This window comes from Sinohyriopsis cumingii, chromosome 15 (genome assembly GCF_028554795.1).
Source record: "Sinohyriopsis cumingii isolate HCF-2022 chromosome 15, ASM2855479v2, whole genome shotgun sequence".
Classification (NCBI taxonomy): domain Eukaryota; kingdom Metazoa; phylum Mollusca; class Bivalvia; order Unionida; family Unionidae; genus Sinohyriopsis; species Sinohyriopsis cumingii.
In genome coordinates this window covers 93,483,829-93,501,259 of record NC_142975.1, presented here as the reverse complement: position 1 = coordinate 93,501,259, position 17,431 = coordinate 93,483,829, and the positions used below count along the sequence as shown (strand labels likewise).

The following is a 17,431-nucleotide window of genomic DNA, read 5'->3' as shown; positions in this document are numbered from 1 at the left end:
TATGGCTTTGTTGTTCTCTTGTAAAAATAAATTGAGTTCGAGTTTTATAAAATAAGCAGCGGTGTCATTACATGAGCTTGTGATTTGTTGTTGATTAGGTTTGAACCCTTCAATACATCATGAATTTGCCATCGCGGCAAACGCTGATGCGATGAGCCTGAATTCCACTGGGCGACGAACTTTCAATAGATATATTGCAATATTGTACGGCATACATGTTCGTATTCAAGCATATTTTAGTTTAATACAGGCATATATATATATATATATATATATATATATATATATATATATATATATATATATATATATATATATATATATATATATATGTATGTATGTATGTATGTATGTATGTATGTTTGTATACCACATACATTAAAAACAACAGGACATTTAAAATGTTGGTATAAAGCAATCTGATATAGCAATCCTATTGATTTATCAAATTGAGATCCACCCATGGCGTAATAATACGCATATATGAACTTTCTCGCCAACGTCTGCAGTTGGTTCTAGATCAATGATGAATCTTCATACATTAATCATTCTTTACGTATGCGAAATAAATATAACAAGTAAGTAATAATCCCCGTTTCCAAATGAATTCAATGTGGTACATATTTTCATTACAATCATTTCTGCATTTTGTTCCCCCTTTCCCATTGTTGCCAAACGGACAAACTATGCTGAAATATGGGGTGAGTGAGAAAAATAATTTAGGCTGGATTAAAACCTTGAAACAAAAATTACACCTAGTTACATTCAAGAATATGGTTTGTCGCAACGATATCTATGCACTTTCATTGGGATTTTTCTACGGTGTTTATCAATGATACAATATTGCAAACCATGTCGATATTATAAGATAGATTTATCAGTTATGTACACAATACTGTAATGTATTAAAATTTTGTTGTTGTTGTGTCTTAAACATAATATAGGGGCCCCAAGGGGTCTAACGCGCTCTCCATTACGGATCACTGCCATCTCACCTTTGTCTGCGTGGGTTCGAGTATCAGACTCGGCCAATGTGGGTATGTGAAAAAGCTAGCCAGTAGCATCTCGTGGGTCGGTTGTTCTTCCCGGAGGTTTTCCCGGGTTCTTCCTCTACCATAATACTGGCCGCCATGTATATATAGAACGTGTGCTGAAAAATGGCGTTAAATCCTACAAGAATAAACATACTATAATCTTCTAAAAATCGATTATTAATAATTAAATTTGAAAATGTCCAAACACTGACTCTCTCTCTCACACACACACACACACACACACACACACACACATATATATATATACGTTTATCCTTTATACTATCGTTCATGTTTAAATCATAAGTGTTATTCTATTGATTTAATCATTGTGAAGAAAGGTAGAAACTAAAAACTGAAAACAATCAACTTATCAATATGCAAAAGTGATTATGAATAGCCATAATAAACATACAGCTACATTTTGTAGCAGACACAATCTGGAATGTGAGGCGTTCATTCATTCATATATATATATATATATATATATATATATATATATATATATATATATATATATATATATATATATATATATATATATATATATAATATTGTACAATATGCATGTTCGTATTCAATCATCGCTTAGAACAGGACAGGCAATTATTAATAAATGTAACAAAGTAGATGAAGTAGAATATTTAATATAATATAAATTAAAATATTACAATAATAAAAGAATATTTAATATTATATAAAAGACCGAATCCGGTTGAGAAAAGCCACATTAATGTGCTCCTGAATATTTACAATTGCTATTCCATTATAGGCTAAATGGTAATACTCCACATCTGCGATAAATTTTTCAAACCAAATAAGAGATTATTCAAAAACAGTTTCCAATACTCAGGAACATTGCTCTGGAATGGTATTCCAGCTGATATTAAATATGCCCACACTATTTCTTTCTTCCAAACCCAATATCCCAATGGCTAGAGAGATGCTGTTAGAATAAATACATTCCTTTATATGATAGATTTGTACTTCAGCTAATTGTGTTACCCTCTTCAAATAAAGTTATTATTATTAGTATCATTATTATTATATAAATGTTACAAAACGTTGCGGTTATTTTTGTTTATAAAAGTATCTTCGATATTTAGAGAAAAGCAAAAAACAGCAATATTAACCACACTACCTTCCTAAACTAAATTGTTGGTTAAAAATGGATAATATAATTAGGAATGCACGGTTTATTAATGCTGTTTCTAAATTTGTTTTACTAAAGACTGGCGTTAACAACTAATCTATAATATAAACATTCCAACAACAATGCGTCCCACTTTTTGTTCGACAGGCATGTGCACATAGGTGCAATCAATGTCATGGACTGACCAGAATTGCTGACTGTACATTACCATTTCGTATATAAGTCAGTGTTGCTACGGTACGCAGCAGACGATTTGTAACTTCGAGTTAGTCAAGTTGTTCAGTTCGATGTAATGGTGAATGTCATTAGAGATATATGTTGTGAATTTAAGATTGTGAAGATATTTGCAGCTTAAATAATACAAACCTCACCTATTTAATTCATTGTGTAACTCGGATCTGTTCGAATTGTCTTGGTTGTAAATTAACATTGGAGTATCAGTACAATGTCATCACTTCTCTTTGGACTTGATATACTTTCCACATCAATTGGATTCCTTGTTGTTAGTTTTCTCGCAATCTTATTCTTTAGAAATCGCTATCATGGCAAAATGCCCCCAGGGCCCGCCTGGATACCTCTGGTGGGTAATGTGATGGAGCTGACTGCCGACCCCGATTTAAGAATATGTCTAAGAAGGCTACAAAAGAGATATGGTGACATCTACAAATTGTACCTGGGACCCATTCCAACGATTGTCGTCTGTGGTTATGACGCCATAAGAGAGCTCTTCATCAAACGTGGGGTAGAATTTTCGGACAGACCAGCTGCCATACTTCCGACAATAATTCTTAATGGCGGAAAAGGTCTCTCTCTCTCTCTCGATAGATAGATAGATAGATAGATAGATAGATATATTGTTTGATTCATTGAAAGCTAGATGCATACACTAACAGGTCTCTCTCTGTCTCTCTCTGTCTGTCTGTCTCTCCCTCTCTCTCTCTCTCTCTCTATATATATATATATATATATATATATATATATATATATATATATATATATATATATATATGTGTGTGTGTGTGTGTGTGTGTGTGTGTGTAAGGACAGAATAACACATTTCATCGAGTTGGTGAAAACTCGGGATTTTCACGAGTGTCAAGGAAAGTTTATTCTTTATAACATATTGAAATAACATTTTCTTAGGGATCACGAGTTATGTCCGCGGTTTGCCGTTTATGTTTTCCGCGTCTTGTGATTATTCACACAGAAAATCTAAGTTAAATTGCACATCAAGAACAAACAATTCACGCTTTGTTTGGATTTGAACTGTATATAAATCACTTGGTGCTACAGGAAATATAAACAAATAACTCTCATTCACAATTCAAAGTAAAATAGCACTTTAAGAAAAAATAATAATTCGTGCCTTACTTGAGTTGGACTGGATTCGTCTGTATCGGGAAATGGGCATTTTTACATTTTTTACCAAGTCAGCATCTAAGAATAACTTCGATTTTCACGATTCTCTTGTGATCAGCGCGGTAATGAAATTATTTCTCTCCAGTGAAATATTAAGAATATTTTGCTTGGAATGTAAGGTAATTTACGGACTAGTTCAATATATATATTTGTAATTCAATGTAATTAAATCTTATATACCTCGATTTATTTCGTATTGTTCCGGTATGATTGTGTAGATACATGAGAATTATATGTACTGTACGGGCAGCTTTTTCAAATTCTTAAAACATAGAGGGGATTTGCTTTTGCCAATCACCAAGGCATTTAATTTTTCGCTACCATCCATATTGCATGCAAACAAAATTGTCAAACGATCTTTGGCAATCTTACATCCCGGTGCTTATGCTCCTTTGAAAGACAAAAGTCTCATCAGGTAACGCACGCCAGTACAACCCAGTTTCATCGGCATTGAAGATGTCTTTTGGTTGGTAGTCTTTAACGATTTCTCGTAGAACTTCAATTACCCATCTTACAGCTCCAAAGACGTCTGCATCCTGTTTTTCACCGTGTTGTCGTTTAAATTGAATTCCGTTGTGCATTTTACATCTTTTCAACCATCCATTTGTAGCTTAGAAATCATGCAAACCCGAATAATTAGCCAATTGATTAGCTGTTTCAAGAAACAGTCGTCCACTTATCGGAATCTGTCGACTGCGAGCTTGAGCAAACCATTGTAACAGCGCTTCTTCAACATCTTCGGACTTGCCACCTCGTCTGCGCTTCTGAGAAGGATTGCTGTTACTTTGTCAGTCTTCAATGACCTTCTCCTTGTTCTTGTGGATTCGCGAAATCACACTGTGACCAAAACCGAACTCAAGTGCAACAGAGGCATGACTTATGTTGTTCACAACGCATTTTATGAACTCAAACCTTTGAACTAACGTCAGGGATTTACACTTGCGACTAGTCATTTTAGACTGTAAAATAAACGCTCATAAATTCAAGGTTGAACATCCGATGATTGTCTATAGTTGAAATCACGGTTTAGAGCAATGTTTCCCATGCTGTACTATGATTGTTCCCCACGCTATTGCTCCTTGGTGGGCGGGGATATACACGTATCTACCATATCTACCACCTATGGCGTCCTTTACATGTCAGTTATTTACGAAGTCGCATTTACCGGCTTAAATGTTGACTTCTTTGAAGCTCTACTGTAGTGGATTGGCAATAACTGATCTTGACTATACATTGTGCAGTTAACTAGAGTAAAATTGTATTGAATAATGTGCCACGGGCAGAAAATGTATCGTGCTATTATCCCGAGTGTGCATTTAAGCGAAGTGCAGTTATCCGAAATTTGTTCCCATTGAAAAGCATTGGGAAAAAACGGGACCGGCGTGACTATGTGCAGTTCTCTGGATCGTGCAGTTAACCGATGTGCAGTTAAGTGGAGTCGACTGTATTACTAGGATGCCATGAGAGTGTGTCCGATAGCACGGTTGCATCATTGCGTTTTGATGTATGTGTAGACGTGATGGAATATGGACTGATGCATGGAGGCAAATAGGTGGGTGCCGTTTACCCACGAACCTACATTCAAATCGTTGAGTACGAATTAAAAGGTATCTAATCGATACGATAATATTATTGGTATTAAATATTGATTATGCCTGTAATACAAGTCACATGGGTCATGTATGAACATTTACTCATTTTAAATTAAATATAAATTGTTATTTTAAAATTTAACAATAATTTTATGTAAACAAAATCTATTCGATCCAGATTATTAATTGGTCTGCACATGAAATTTCACCACGAATGTTCCAGACGAAAATTATCTATCACTATGGACCTTTAGAACTGTAGCCATAAACTAAACTTGGGTCAACGAAAGAGCGCGTCGAGTGTGATCGTCACAATCGATGGTTTAACGAATTTGTTTATCAGTATGATTAGCTTTCATTGTGACATCAGTAGTTAATGGGGGCTATATAGGGACAAGTCGACTTATTATTAAAATCCCCCAAGATTTATAGGGAGAATGTGACTTACGATTAAAATATACCCTGGGGCGATATAGGGACAGGATGTATAGGGACAATGGAAGTTGAACATGTGGAATTTTAACATGGTTGGAACTAATGAGGAACAAAAACAAGTATCGGGCATTTGTAGGGACAAGGAGGTAAACGAACAGGTGGGTGACGTCACGCTACTAGCTATTGGCAACAAAGTGGCAAGTGGATGACCTGAATAAGTGGTGTTTTAGGTAAACACATGTATAACACTTTTTAAAAAAAAATAGGCAAAAAAGCCAGTCTTTACGAGGCAAATTAGTGGCCCAGAAAATAACTTTGCTTTTCTTCTTCAAATTCCTTCTATTACTCCACCAGCTGGTACTAGTTGTAGTGATTGTTGTGACTGCTATGGAAGTTGTGGATGTGGCTGTAGCTGCCGTCGTACAGGTTGTGGAGGCGTCCTCACCCCAAGCTTGACCTCATACCGAGGCCTTAGCATGAGGTGAGGAAGTATTATATTTTCCTTATCCTTTTCTTTTTTCTCTCCTCTTCCTCCCTCTTCGAATCTTGCAATTTCCTTGATTGCCTCCATGGCAAGCACATCCAAGAAGCGCCTGGCATATTCTAGTTGCACTTGGAGTTCAAGCAATTTTGCAATTATGTTACTCATTCTTTGTAGTTCACGAATCAATGACGGGATGCCAGAGTGACGAATGTTTTCGCGTTATATTTGTGAAGCGCGGACGTGAAGGAGAACATCCCCTGTTAGCAAAACTTACAAACCCACAATAACAGGGAATGTGCGGACCTTAAAGAAACACTCACTCACTTTTTTAATTACAAATACTAACTACAAACAAAACCTGACAGACTATATTTTGACAAGCTACGTAAACGAGCTGCTTATCGACACACTTCTGTTTTTACATAAAACAAAGAAATGAATTGCTTATAGGCACACTTCTATTATTTTAACATATAACAAAAAAAAATGAAGTGCCTGTTGACACAGTTCTATTTTTTAACTACAATTGGAAATTCAACTAGTATCTCTTTTCTAGAGTATTAGGTAGCCCTGAAAAGAGCTGTTTGAAGTCAACCTGAAGTTATGTCAATCGTTTGTCGTATAAGATTGCTTCCACGTTCTGGCGGCAAGCTTTTTCGCAGGATAGGGCCGGATTCTTCGGAAAGAAAAGCAGAACTCTTTCTCGTCTACATGGCAGTCGCCAAATCCTCTGTCTGGTTACTAGTGTTGCTGCTGCTGTTCTCTCTGTTCTCTTTGCTTATGAAGTCTGTACTTCTCCGTCCATTCTTCATTTTCTTTCTTGATTTCTTCTCTGAAGAGCTCTCCAATCAGGTCGTCGGTCACTTTCAAGATTCTGACATTCTCTCTCTTCAGGTTTGGGTATCAGGCTTTGCCTGACACGATGTAAATTCACGTAAGCTTCGTTCCGCTTGGCTAGTGTTAGACACATATTCATAGGAGGATGAGTCAACAATGGATAGTTAGATTAGAGACTGCTTCGCGTTTTATCGCTCTAGCGAGGACACCATAGAAATAATCCCTACAATTCTATTATTTTTTGTTTGGTCGGAACGCTATGATTGTTGATTTCAGGATGAGGGATAGAGAGAAGTCAAAGACCATGTATATTTTTAAAATATCAAAAGACATACACAGTTTGTTTTTAAACACAACATTTTTATTCAAATGACCTTCAGTTAGCAATCAACAATAAAGCAAACAAATTATTTTGTGCAAGGTTGACAATGTTGTGAAGTGAAGTGAGATTTCCACGAATGGAATGCATTGGATCAACGATGTACGCTAAATAAAGACAAAAGATAGCCATCATGGTCACAAATCCAACGATATACTTTGTCATCGTTTCTAGAAGAGTGACGATCAAAATAAGTCACTAAATGTTCTAATGAATATACAAGACTGCGCTGATGAAGAAAATACACACAATATTGTACACACACTATGAAATCTCTGCCTTGTAATTTTACATTATTGATTCGTATCGTCTGGGCATTTCTTATCATAAAGTCTATGATGTCGTCTTCGAAAGGTGGCAATCCATACGGATCGAAATACTCCACACAACCATCACGGGGAACGTATACGTCTGTCCAGTGGGTTCCTAGGAGATTATTGTCATCAATGTTGATGACATAATCTTCATGGTCTTGAGGCTTGCGATGAGGCAGTTCATCTTTAGCACACATGACAGGATTCCAAGAAGCAATGTCCGAACTGAGGTTCAAGATATAATAATATTCCCAGGTATCCATTTTGGTCTTGTTGATTTTTTATACAGGCACTTATAAGTCATCAATTGAATCTGAACCGTTCGCTTGAAAATCTATGACAAGTAACCGTTTCTTCGCTTCGTCTCTCTAAGACAAGAGAGGATCGATGTGACGGATCTCGGGAACCAGCAAAGGAGGAGAGAAATGATCAAGCAAGTCTTTATATAACTGATGCAACACTGCTTCTTTATAGGATAAAAACGTCCCTCGTCGCTGCCTTGGTCTGGAGCAAAATCAAAGGATCACAAAGTGTAACCTTCTGCATAATCCTCATACGTAATACCGTTACTGGTGTTGGTCCCTAACTGTCCCGTGGCTTCGTACAAAGGTTAAGTACGATCTCAAGTATTTCTTCTTATAGTCACTATAGTCAGGTTCGAAAGGTTACGTACACAAGGTTTTCTGTCATCTCGACTGACTTCATTCTTGGACTCATTGTAGTGCTGACACTCAAAAGGATTTTCCGCGAATGTTCCATTTAAGGAGGCATGGCAAACATATCCAGTTCCGACATGGAACAGACGCAATACTCTCGGTGCATCATTTTCTTCCTTTCTTTATTTCTCCCCGTGATTTGTATTTTGTAATCAAAGTCTCTGACAGTTCTTCTTTTCTTAGCTTTTTTTAGCTCTGAGGGTGTGAAGGCCCCTAAAAGGGTGTCTACGTCGTCTCTTTCTGTCTTGTCCTTGCTGTGGCATCAGGGTAGCAGAACTGCCTGACTCTGCACTGTCCATGCCATTTATTGGAGTTTTCGTTGACCCAAAATGTCTTTGCCCATTTTAAGCTTGCCTGCTTTCAAGTAAGCTTTTTTGGGGGTTTCTGTTTATCGATGATGAAACTTTTGAAAACTTCTTTGACGTGTGTCAATTCGGCTTCTTTCAAGGCGTGCAATCCTAGTGTCACCATCGGTTTCAAAACGGAGACCTCTGAACGAAAGGCCGATTTTATCATATCCAATAAACCATCTCCTCGGTGTTGAGCGACTCCTCGGTACACTTGATACGTAACTGATAAATCGTTTTCGACAATGGAGTTTCACCGTGATTTCCCAATTGGGGAACGGACTATTTTGTCCCAGATCTCGGGGTGGTGGGTTTTAAATCCACGGGTGAAATGGGCGTGTTTGGTTTGAGTGGCATCGTCATACGCACGAGTCAGCCAAGGCGTTCCTAACTGTTTGGATAAGATTTGCACTCGCTGTTTATCTCTAAGGCTTTTTTAATCAAAACCGCATAATAAGCATTGAGATTGATGGTTCGATGGGCTTTACTTTGTTGAAACACATTTTGTGTGATGTTAGTGACACTGGCATTACGATGATTCCCTTTGTGCGTAAACCAAAGTTTGATCTATTCTCCGTCTTGTCCTATCATGTCGTCGAAGATGACCATATGTGTTTGACTGGTGTCAGACACAATCTCGTCGTCTTCGCGAGGAATGCCCTCCACAAACACGACGGAACCGGCTTGACTTTCTCGCATGAGACTCTACGCCGATTAGCACTCTTTGTAACACCACACGATTCGCTGAGTTGGACGATCGATCAAATGATGTTTATATTCGATGAAACGTTTGACGAATTCGGTTTTACCTGAACCACTATGTCCGGCAATTAATATATTAAGGGATGGCGAAGATACAAGGCCTCCCAACTGGCACGATATAAGTGTTCGTCGATGACTCTGAAAGTGGAGGAAGGGGGGGGGGCGAGACAGCAGAGGTATCCATTCTGCAGGGAATGTCACTTGTGACACGAAGACAAACAAGGCAAGAGTTTTTATACTTTTTCAGGACACGTTTTTTCACAACATGTTTAAAATGGAACAACACGAAAGACAAAAATACATAAAAGCCAAAGGATGAAGTACAGCGACAAAATTCATATCAAGGCGAGCACAGTGGAATATATACAAATCACATGCTTTTGATGACCAACGTATGGGTCAGTGTGTAATGTTCTTACAGTCTCTACATTGTGGAGAGTCACACAGGGTCCTCCCAGAAAGGTCTTTCGGGAATGTCAAAGACCGTCCTGTCCTGAAGGGAGTGGTTGTCCTCGGTGTCGGGTTCTTCTTCTTCTGACACTATCACTGACACATGTTAAAAAGTTACTTTTTTTTACTGGACACTTTAAGTTCACATTTTTCTTTGAATGTCTAACACATATATCGTCCAGTGTAAACCACTTATTTTGTCCAATCCTCTAAACCTCAACTTTTCCAGTCACGTACATTTCTTTCAGTGAGATTGAGTCATAAACTATACACACATCTCCGTAAGCATCCGGAGGGACTAAAATTTCACGAAGAAACATTTCTTCAGAGGTGGTGAAGTTTGTAAATGAAAGCACCAAGCTTGTAACAAAACGAGTTTCTCGAGGACATTTAAAGGAAACACCATCATGTTTTATGTTTGGTACAGTAGAGAACGTACCGAGCCAACGATGAATCAGGTGTTAAATGAAATCACAGAAGGCACGTGACTAAGAGACACACCACACGTCGCCCCAATTCAATGGACACAGCTCTCGTAATAAATGTTGGTAATCCTCAACCGTTTGAATACTCTGATTGATTTCCTTAACGGAATATGTTGCATCACCACTGATAAAGATGTGTCATGGTAGGCCACTTTTATACCTCCTTTTGTTGGAGACAATATGTGTACTTTCTACGGAGAGATGATTGTACTCTGGTGTCAAATCTAAATGGTTTAGACACTAACTTGCACATCACACTCTGCTCAAAATTTCCCTGTTGAACTAAGCTTATATCGTGTAAAAGATTTTGGTAATCATCTAACTCTTCTTCTGGAATTCGTTCAGTATGACTACCTTGTAGTAAAAAAAATGAGCCACAACAAAACAATCCTTCTTGCCACGTCCAGTTTAAGAATGTCTGATCGCTGGCACACGTTCATCTGAATCAGTCCTCGTAGAGTATTCACGTACCAGTGGTTTAAACTTTGGTGATGTAACGGATGCAATTCTTCATTGCGTTTCACTTGTATTGTGACCATCTCTCGACTTTGCAATGGTGCTGGCTTCCTTGAATGGATCGATCCCTCCGTGTTCAATGAACAGTTTTAGAAACTTCCCACAGCAACACCGAAACATTTCTACGTCGGAATAACATTACTCTCACAATTCTTCCAGAAAGCCGATGGGGTTCGAGGCGTGAATATAGTACCAAGCATAGAAAGCTTCTCGTTGTTTGCTGCGCATGTTGTCGGGGTCGTAGTTGTGAGCCTCGGGTAAATGGGGTATAACAGTGTGTTGATTGGCTTCGGTATTGAAAACGTGCTGAAATAGCCCTTGGCCATTTATGTCATTCCAAACGTTTTTTTGGCTCCATCCAAAGTCACTTTATGACTTTCGGTACTTTATTCCGTATAGTATCTCAAAAGAAATTATCCATCATAGCCCGATAAATTGTGAGACATTACCGTGGCATGGTGATGACAATCTCCATAATGTTGGATGTCCTATTGGCTCCGCATCTTGTCGATGGGGTCTAAGATCCACCGGGAGAAATCGGATAGCGTGTTAGTTCCCTTAAATATTTTTTCACGTCCTCCAGGAATCATGTTACTCTGAATGAAATGAAAAGAGAGAGGCTCTTGTATGCACTTCTCGCATCTTGGATGAGCCACACAGAAATCAGGAAGTGAATGCCGTCTCTTGCATGCTTTCGAAATCGAAAAGAGGAGATTCCCTTTCTTCTTGTTGTCATCTTCTTCCTCTTGCTTGCAATGGTATGTTTAAATGTAGCACTATTGATACGTATTCCTTGTCCACAAGTAGGACACAATCTCAGCAGTTGACAAGCAATTTTCTTATGTGAACCGCGCTACTTTAGAGGTTGTTTGTAACAGGCAGGGCTGATAAAAGTGCGCTGACAAGCAGTACAAAGCACTCATTCATTTCCTTCGTCCAGACAGGATTGACAGGCCAAATATCCTGAACATTTCGATATGCAATGCTGGTGTTGCTCTCGCTTGCTATAGCCATAGTCACATTTTTCATAATAATAGCTGTATCCAAGGAATGCGGTGATACGGGTAATGGCATCGAAACGTTCATCGCGAAATGTTTGCTACGAAACAACAGAGGTCTCCGCACTTCTTGAGGATGCACTTTCAAGGTTTAGAATGGAGCCAAGACTTCTGGCTATTTTTGCCTTTCTGGAATGCAACCGGGAGTCTTTGGATTGTCCTGCTTGCTGTAACAGTTCTTCTGCTTCTCTTTGTTGTTTGGCTCGGTTTGATCTCGAATGTTCTCCCATATCTTTTACATTATGCCTTGTCGTTCTGGTCGGCATACGTTCGTCCAACCACGATGCCACAGAGTAAACACACCCGGTGTTGAATATTGTTAATTTGAGCAAGACTAGTCTTGATGCAGAGAAGGTCGTCCACCAATAACAACAATTTGTGTTGTCCGGTTCCTTTGGGAAGAGACACGTGGGTCTTTAACAGTATCGCTTTTCCATCGGTGATTGTTGCACGTGTTGAATCTTGACATTAATTTGAAAGGAGTTAATTCTGCTGGGCTGATAAACTCGATCCAAACGGGGAACTGCAAACTGTCGTGACGAAAAGGTAGCTTCACGTTGCTGTTTCAGTGTGGTTAACAAAAAATCCCATATATCGCCGATGACCTCTTCTGCTTTCTGCAGCGGTACGTCGGACTAAAACTTTAAACTTCACCGCGTACGTGTAGGCCGATGTTCAAAATGTCGTATACAAGCACTTTTCCGTCGCTCGAATGTGTTAGTACTTTAAAGGCTTTACTGGTGGCTGTGGTGGACTTTGGTTGGGTGTAGACTCTCTGGGTCTGGATTCGAGCTTAATCATGTCATCTTAAAAATCCGTGTTGTGAATTTGAGCCAAGACCTCAGCTACTGCGCCAGGCGATACATCACGTTTCTGCCTGTAACTTTCTTCTCCTTTCTCCACGAAAAAATGCGCTCGTTCCATCTTGACTGCAGAAGGTCATATGACTACATTTTAAACGCTTTGAGTCCCTATATCAATGTCCGACTAGTGTCTTTCATATATAAAGGGTCCATGTCTTCCTTACCAGTACTCATTTCACTCTCGATCCTACCAGAGCGATGGAAGAGCCAACACAAATCGAACTTCTGATCAGAGCTTTAAGAGGTGTCATACGAAAGGTTTCTACAGACAACCCGACGGTTTCCTTCCCCTCCTTTCAAGATAAAAATCAAGATACATGCAATATTTGTAAAAAGAGAGGGCATTGGTCTACATAATGTCCAGATCGTCAAAAAGCAATACAGGTGTCAGAAGAGACAAAAGTCAAGATACCTGTTATCATTGTCAAGATAAAGGACATTGGTCTTCAGAAAACCCTAAGAAACAACAGGAGCAAGAGGAAGAGAGGAGTTCTGAACAAGAAAAGGAAGAGGTACCCTCCCAAAATGAAGAACCATGACAACTCCAGCAAGACAACAAACAAAAGAGAAGAAAAAAAGACGAGACGAACGTTAGGAAGAAGAGGCGAAAAACCTATGAAAGTGATGAAATTCAAATAGGAGAAAGTGAACAAAGATGCAGAAGAAGTCTATGAACTTTTTCAAGTGTTGTTTTGTGAATTGGATTGCAAATTTTGCACCAGAATACACCAGACAGAAAACGTTATTGTCTGTTTGTTTGGCTTTTTTAAATAAGGAACTGCACTCACGCATTCACACACATTTATCATAGGCAAAATAAGGATTTTGAGTTCTAAATGATTTTGGCAAAATGAATACCATGTCTATTCAAGAGAGGTGAGTGGCCTTGAAAAGAACCGTTGGGTGACTACTTTTTAAAACAAACACTCAGGAATGGGACGTAATCAACTTTAACTCCCTTATCCGTTTGCCACGGCCAAGGCCTTTTTCTGGACTTTGAACAAGTCAGTGATATTGTATAAATCACTAGGGTGGATATATCAGGGTTGGGCTGTTTGGGTCGGAAAGATCGTTTTCTATTGGGTCGTATTAAGAAAGTGTGATACATTTGTTTCAGACTCCTTAATGCTGCCAAACTGTATAAAAGTAGCGTCACCGTTTGGCTTTCACTGTTCTTCTTCTCTCTTAGGTTTTTCTTTCTTCACTACTGATTCCTCTTATTCCTGCCGTTCACTTCCTGCTTCTTCTTCTTCTCGCTATTGATGTTGAAGTAGAAATGTTTGTTCTACTTATTTCTGCTACCGTACAATTTTTCAAATTCTTCTTTCTGTCTCTGTTTAAAATCTTTGACGTGTGGTAAGGAAGGAGAAGGTGTCGAAGGTGCAAATATCGGAACAAATTCTTGGGAAGAAGATAGAATATCCACTAAATGCCAATTAAAATCGGTCTGGTCTGGAAGTATGCCTGTGTTGACTTTGTGAACTAATGTTGAATTATCTGCCCTCGTATCGTCGATGCTGTTGCACACCTACTTACCCATGTATAGCGAAATCATCATGGACAATCATCCGGATCACCGATATAAGCATTTACAAAATAATTATTTATGTATGGAGACACGGTTGTCTGAAGCGAGTCCTCATTTACGGTCCAGAAGTCAGAAGAAAGTTGAGGAAGAGAAGAAGACCTATGTGATGCACTCTCAATATATATAAAACATACAATTTAATTATATCGCGAACTACAGTCCTTTCCAGTGCACTGGATTCAGCAAGGGATCTCGTGTCACAGGGATTAATTAAGATGCAACGACAACGAACTAGCCAGATACTAGTTGTGCACTGTTCGCTGCCAGTTTATTGTATATATATATATATATATATATATATATATATATATATATATATATATATATATATATATATATATATATATATATAGTTACCTCTTCGTGTCGTGGATATTGGTGCTCAGTTCTTCAATAAAACTTGGATAAGACTTAATATATGGGTAATATGCGACCCATGTTTGATTTAAAGATCGGCAACCTGGACTTAACAATTAGACCACACGGCCACGTACGTTTACATTATTAATAGAGACAAAATCATACTCATGTTGTGGCCGTAGATTCTTCGTACAGGTTAGATAAATTTCTTATTTCTTTTTACGTGAAAAAAAACTTACGTTTTCCAATCTATCCTTTTGAGAATTCCTAGCTCACGAGTAAATATCAACATTTTTAAAGTGCCTGGAGACTAATGCAGATATAAATAATGCAACAGTGTCTAAACATATAAACCTATACTGCAACATTGTCTAAACCTATAAATTTATAATGCAATAGTGTCTAGACATATAAACCTATAATGCAATAGTGTCTAAATATATAAACCTATAATACAATATTGTCTAAACATATAAACCTATACTGAAACAGTGTTTAAACTTATAAACCTAAAAAGCAACAGTGTCTACACATATAAACATATACTGTAACAGTGTCTAAACATATAAACCTATAATACAACAGTGTCTAAACATATAAACCTATACTGCAACAGTGTCTAAACATATAAACATAAAACGCAATAGCATCTAAACATATAAACCAATAATGCAATAAGTTCTAAACATATAAATCTATAATGCAACATTGGCTAAACCTATAAGAAATCTTAAAGTACCCTTTTAGTTTGTAATCAAGTCAACATTATATACATATATATATATATATATATATATATATATATATATATATATATATATATATATATATATATATATATATATATATACAAACATATATATACATATATGTACATTTATATATATATATATATATATATATATATATATATATATATATATATATATATATATATATATATATATATATATATGTATATATATATATACATATATTGATATATATATTGATATATATATATAGTGGATTTTATTACTGGAAAAAAATGAGTACAAAAACATACCTTTTGGGAGCCTTGGCGAGCAACAAATTATAGCTGTTGAATGATTTGAGAACAACGCTCAAAAAGCTTTTGGAAGATTTGACAGGAAAAATAGAAAGTATGCGACGATTGAGTTTTGGAAAGAAAGACTATCCATTATCCGACAAATATCATCAATTTCATTCAGAAAAAGCACAAATGTATTTATATCAAACGAAGATTCAACACAATATTTATTTAATAAACCTGCAAAACAGTGTACTGAAGTGATTTTAAATACTATAGCATGCATCGGATTCAAAGCCATTAACTTGGATAGCGTTAAAATGTAATTTCTCAAGTGACGAACGTTTTTGTATGTGACCAAAATACAGGAAACAGCATGCGTGCTTTGTTTCGAGTCGACGGAGTGAACACAAAATACATAATATAGATATACGTACAGGCTTTTAGACCAAGACATATTCATATCCAATATCAATCGGATTAGTTTACCCGGACTCTGAACAAAACGCTTCTGGGTTTTGGACTTATTATGTGGAAAATCCTTTGTGCCTTCCCTATGTTTAGCATGTACAGTATACCGTATAAATGGAATTCAAAACAAACTAGGAGTTTTTCATGTTCGATTCTGTAAATTGAAAAATATCGATGTACAGACGTCAATGAAATTCGTAAAACACTTCAGGTTTGGGTATGCGGTATAGAAAAATGGATTGAACATGATTAGCAATCACCAGATTAGCAATAATATCAAATGTGTATATAATGAAGAAAATGATGGGCCAATGATCTTCTACGAAACAGCAGTAATTATATAAGATATATTATGGACATGTTTACAATATTTATGTGACTTTTGTATTACATTTTCCAGAAATATCATGAAGCAAATAAATCCCAGTGTTTATGCTGACCGTTCACGTTATTGTCTCTCTTCCGTATGAAGAGATACTGAAAAGTACTCAGCATATATTAGCGTATTGGCTCGCATATCAATCAGACAAACTGCAAATAGCCTAGATCCGAATTTCCATCACATAACGCACAGGTATATAAGAATCTATGTTGCTTCTTGATCTTGCACTTCTAAAAAGTGCACAGATCCCTCTCCGTTGTCGCAATATTTGACCGCAGGTCTGGGTCTGAGCAGTGTGAGGTTAGATCCAATCTATAAACGAATATATACAGTAAATGTAAATGTAGAAGTAAAATTATAAGTAAATAAAATCGATAATACTCTCTTACATCCTTAGGAAAACAAGGTAGTACATAAAAATATGACGCTTGTGTACTTTGTGTGGAAAAAAAAAATATTTCACATCCAAAGTACTTAAGTTCACCAGAATATGTTTATTTTCTGGGTTTTTGTATTGTTGCTTCTTTGTTTGTTAAAACATTTCATTCATATCTGATAACTTCTTATGAATATCCTATAAATAGTTTTTATAAATTGGTAAAATGAGTTATTTGGGGTAATTGTGGTAGTTCTTCAATCTATTGAGATTACTACCCAGCTTGTATAACCTTAAAAAATTATTCAGATAATTTTCAGTTAATTTAAACAGTAAATTTGTTTGTTTCTAAATTTCAAACCTTAGTAAGGAAACCCGAG

General features: G+C 37.0%; 1 protein-coding gene across 1 annotated transcript in view; it reads left to right on the top strand.

Moving 5' to 3' along the window:
- Nucleotides 1-2,475: 2,475 nt before the first annotated feature.
- LOC149782327 (uncharacterized) overlaps nt 2,476-17,431 on the top strand; it is a 101,464-nt gene continuing 86,508 nt past the window's right edge. Inside the window, exons 1-3 of the mRNA XM_089935114.1 lie at nt 2,476-2,924; nt 6,989-7,011; nt 13,717-13,720. Coding sequence (XP_089791240.1) covers nt 2,633-2,924; nt 6,989-7,011; nt 13,717-13,720 — 319 coding nt within the window. The 5' untranslated portion in view covers nt 2,476-2,632. The remainder of the gene's footprint in view (nt 2,925-6,988; nt 7,012-13,716; nt 13,721-17,431) is intronic.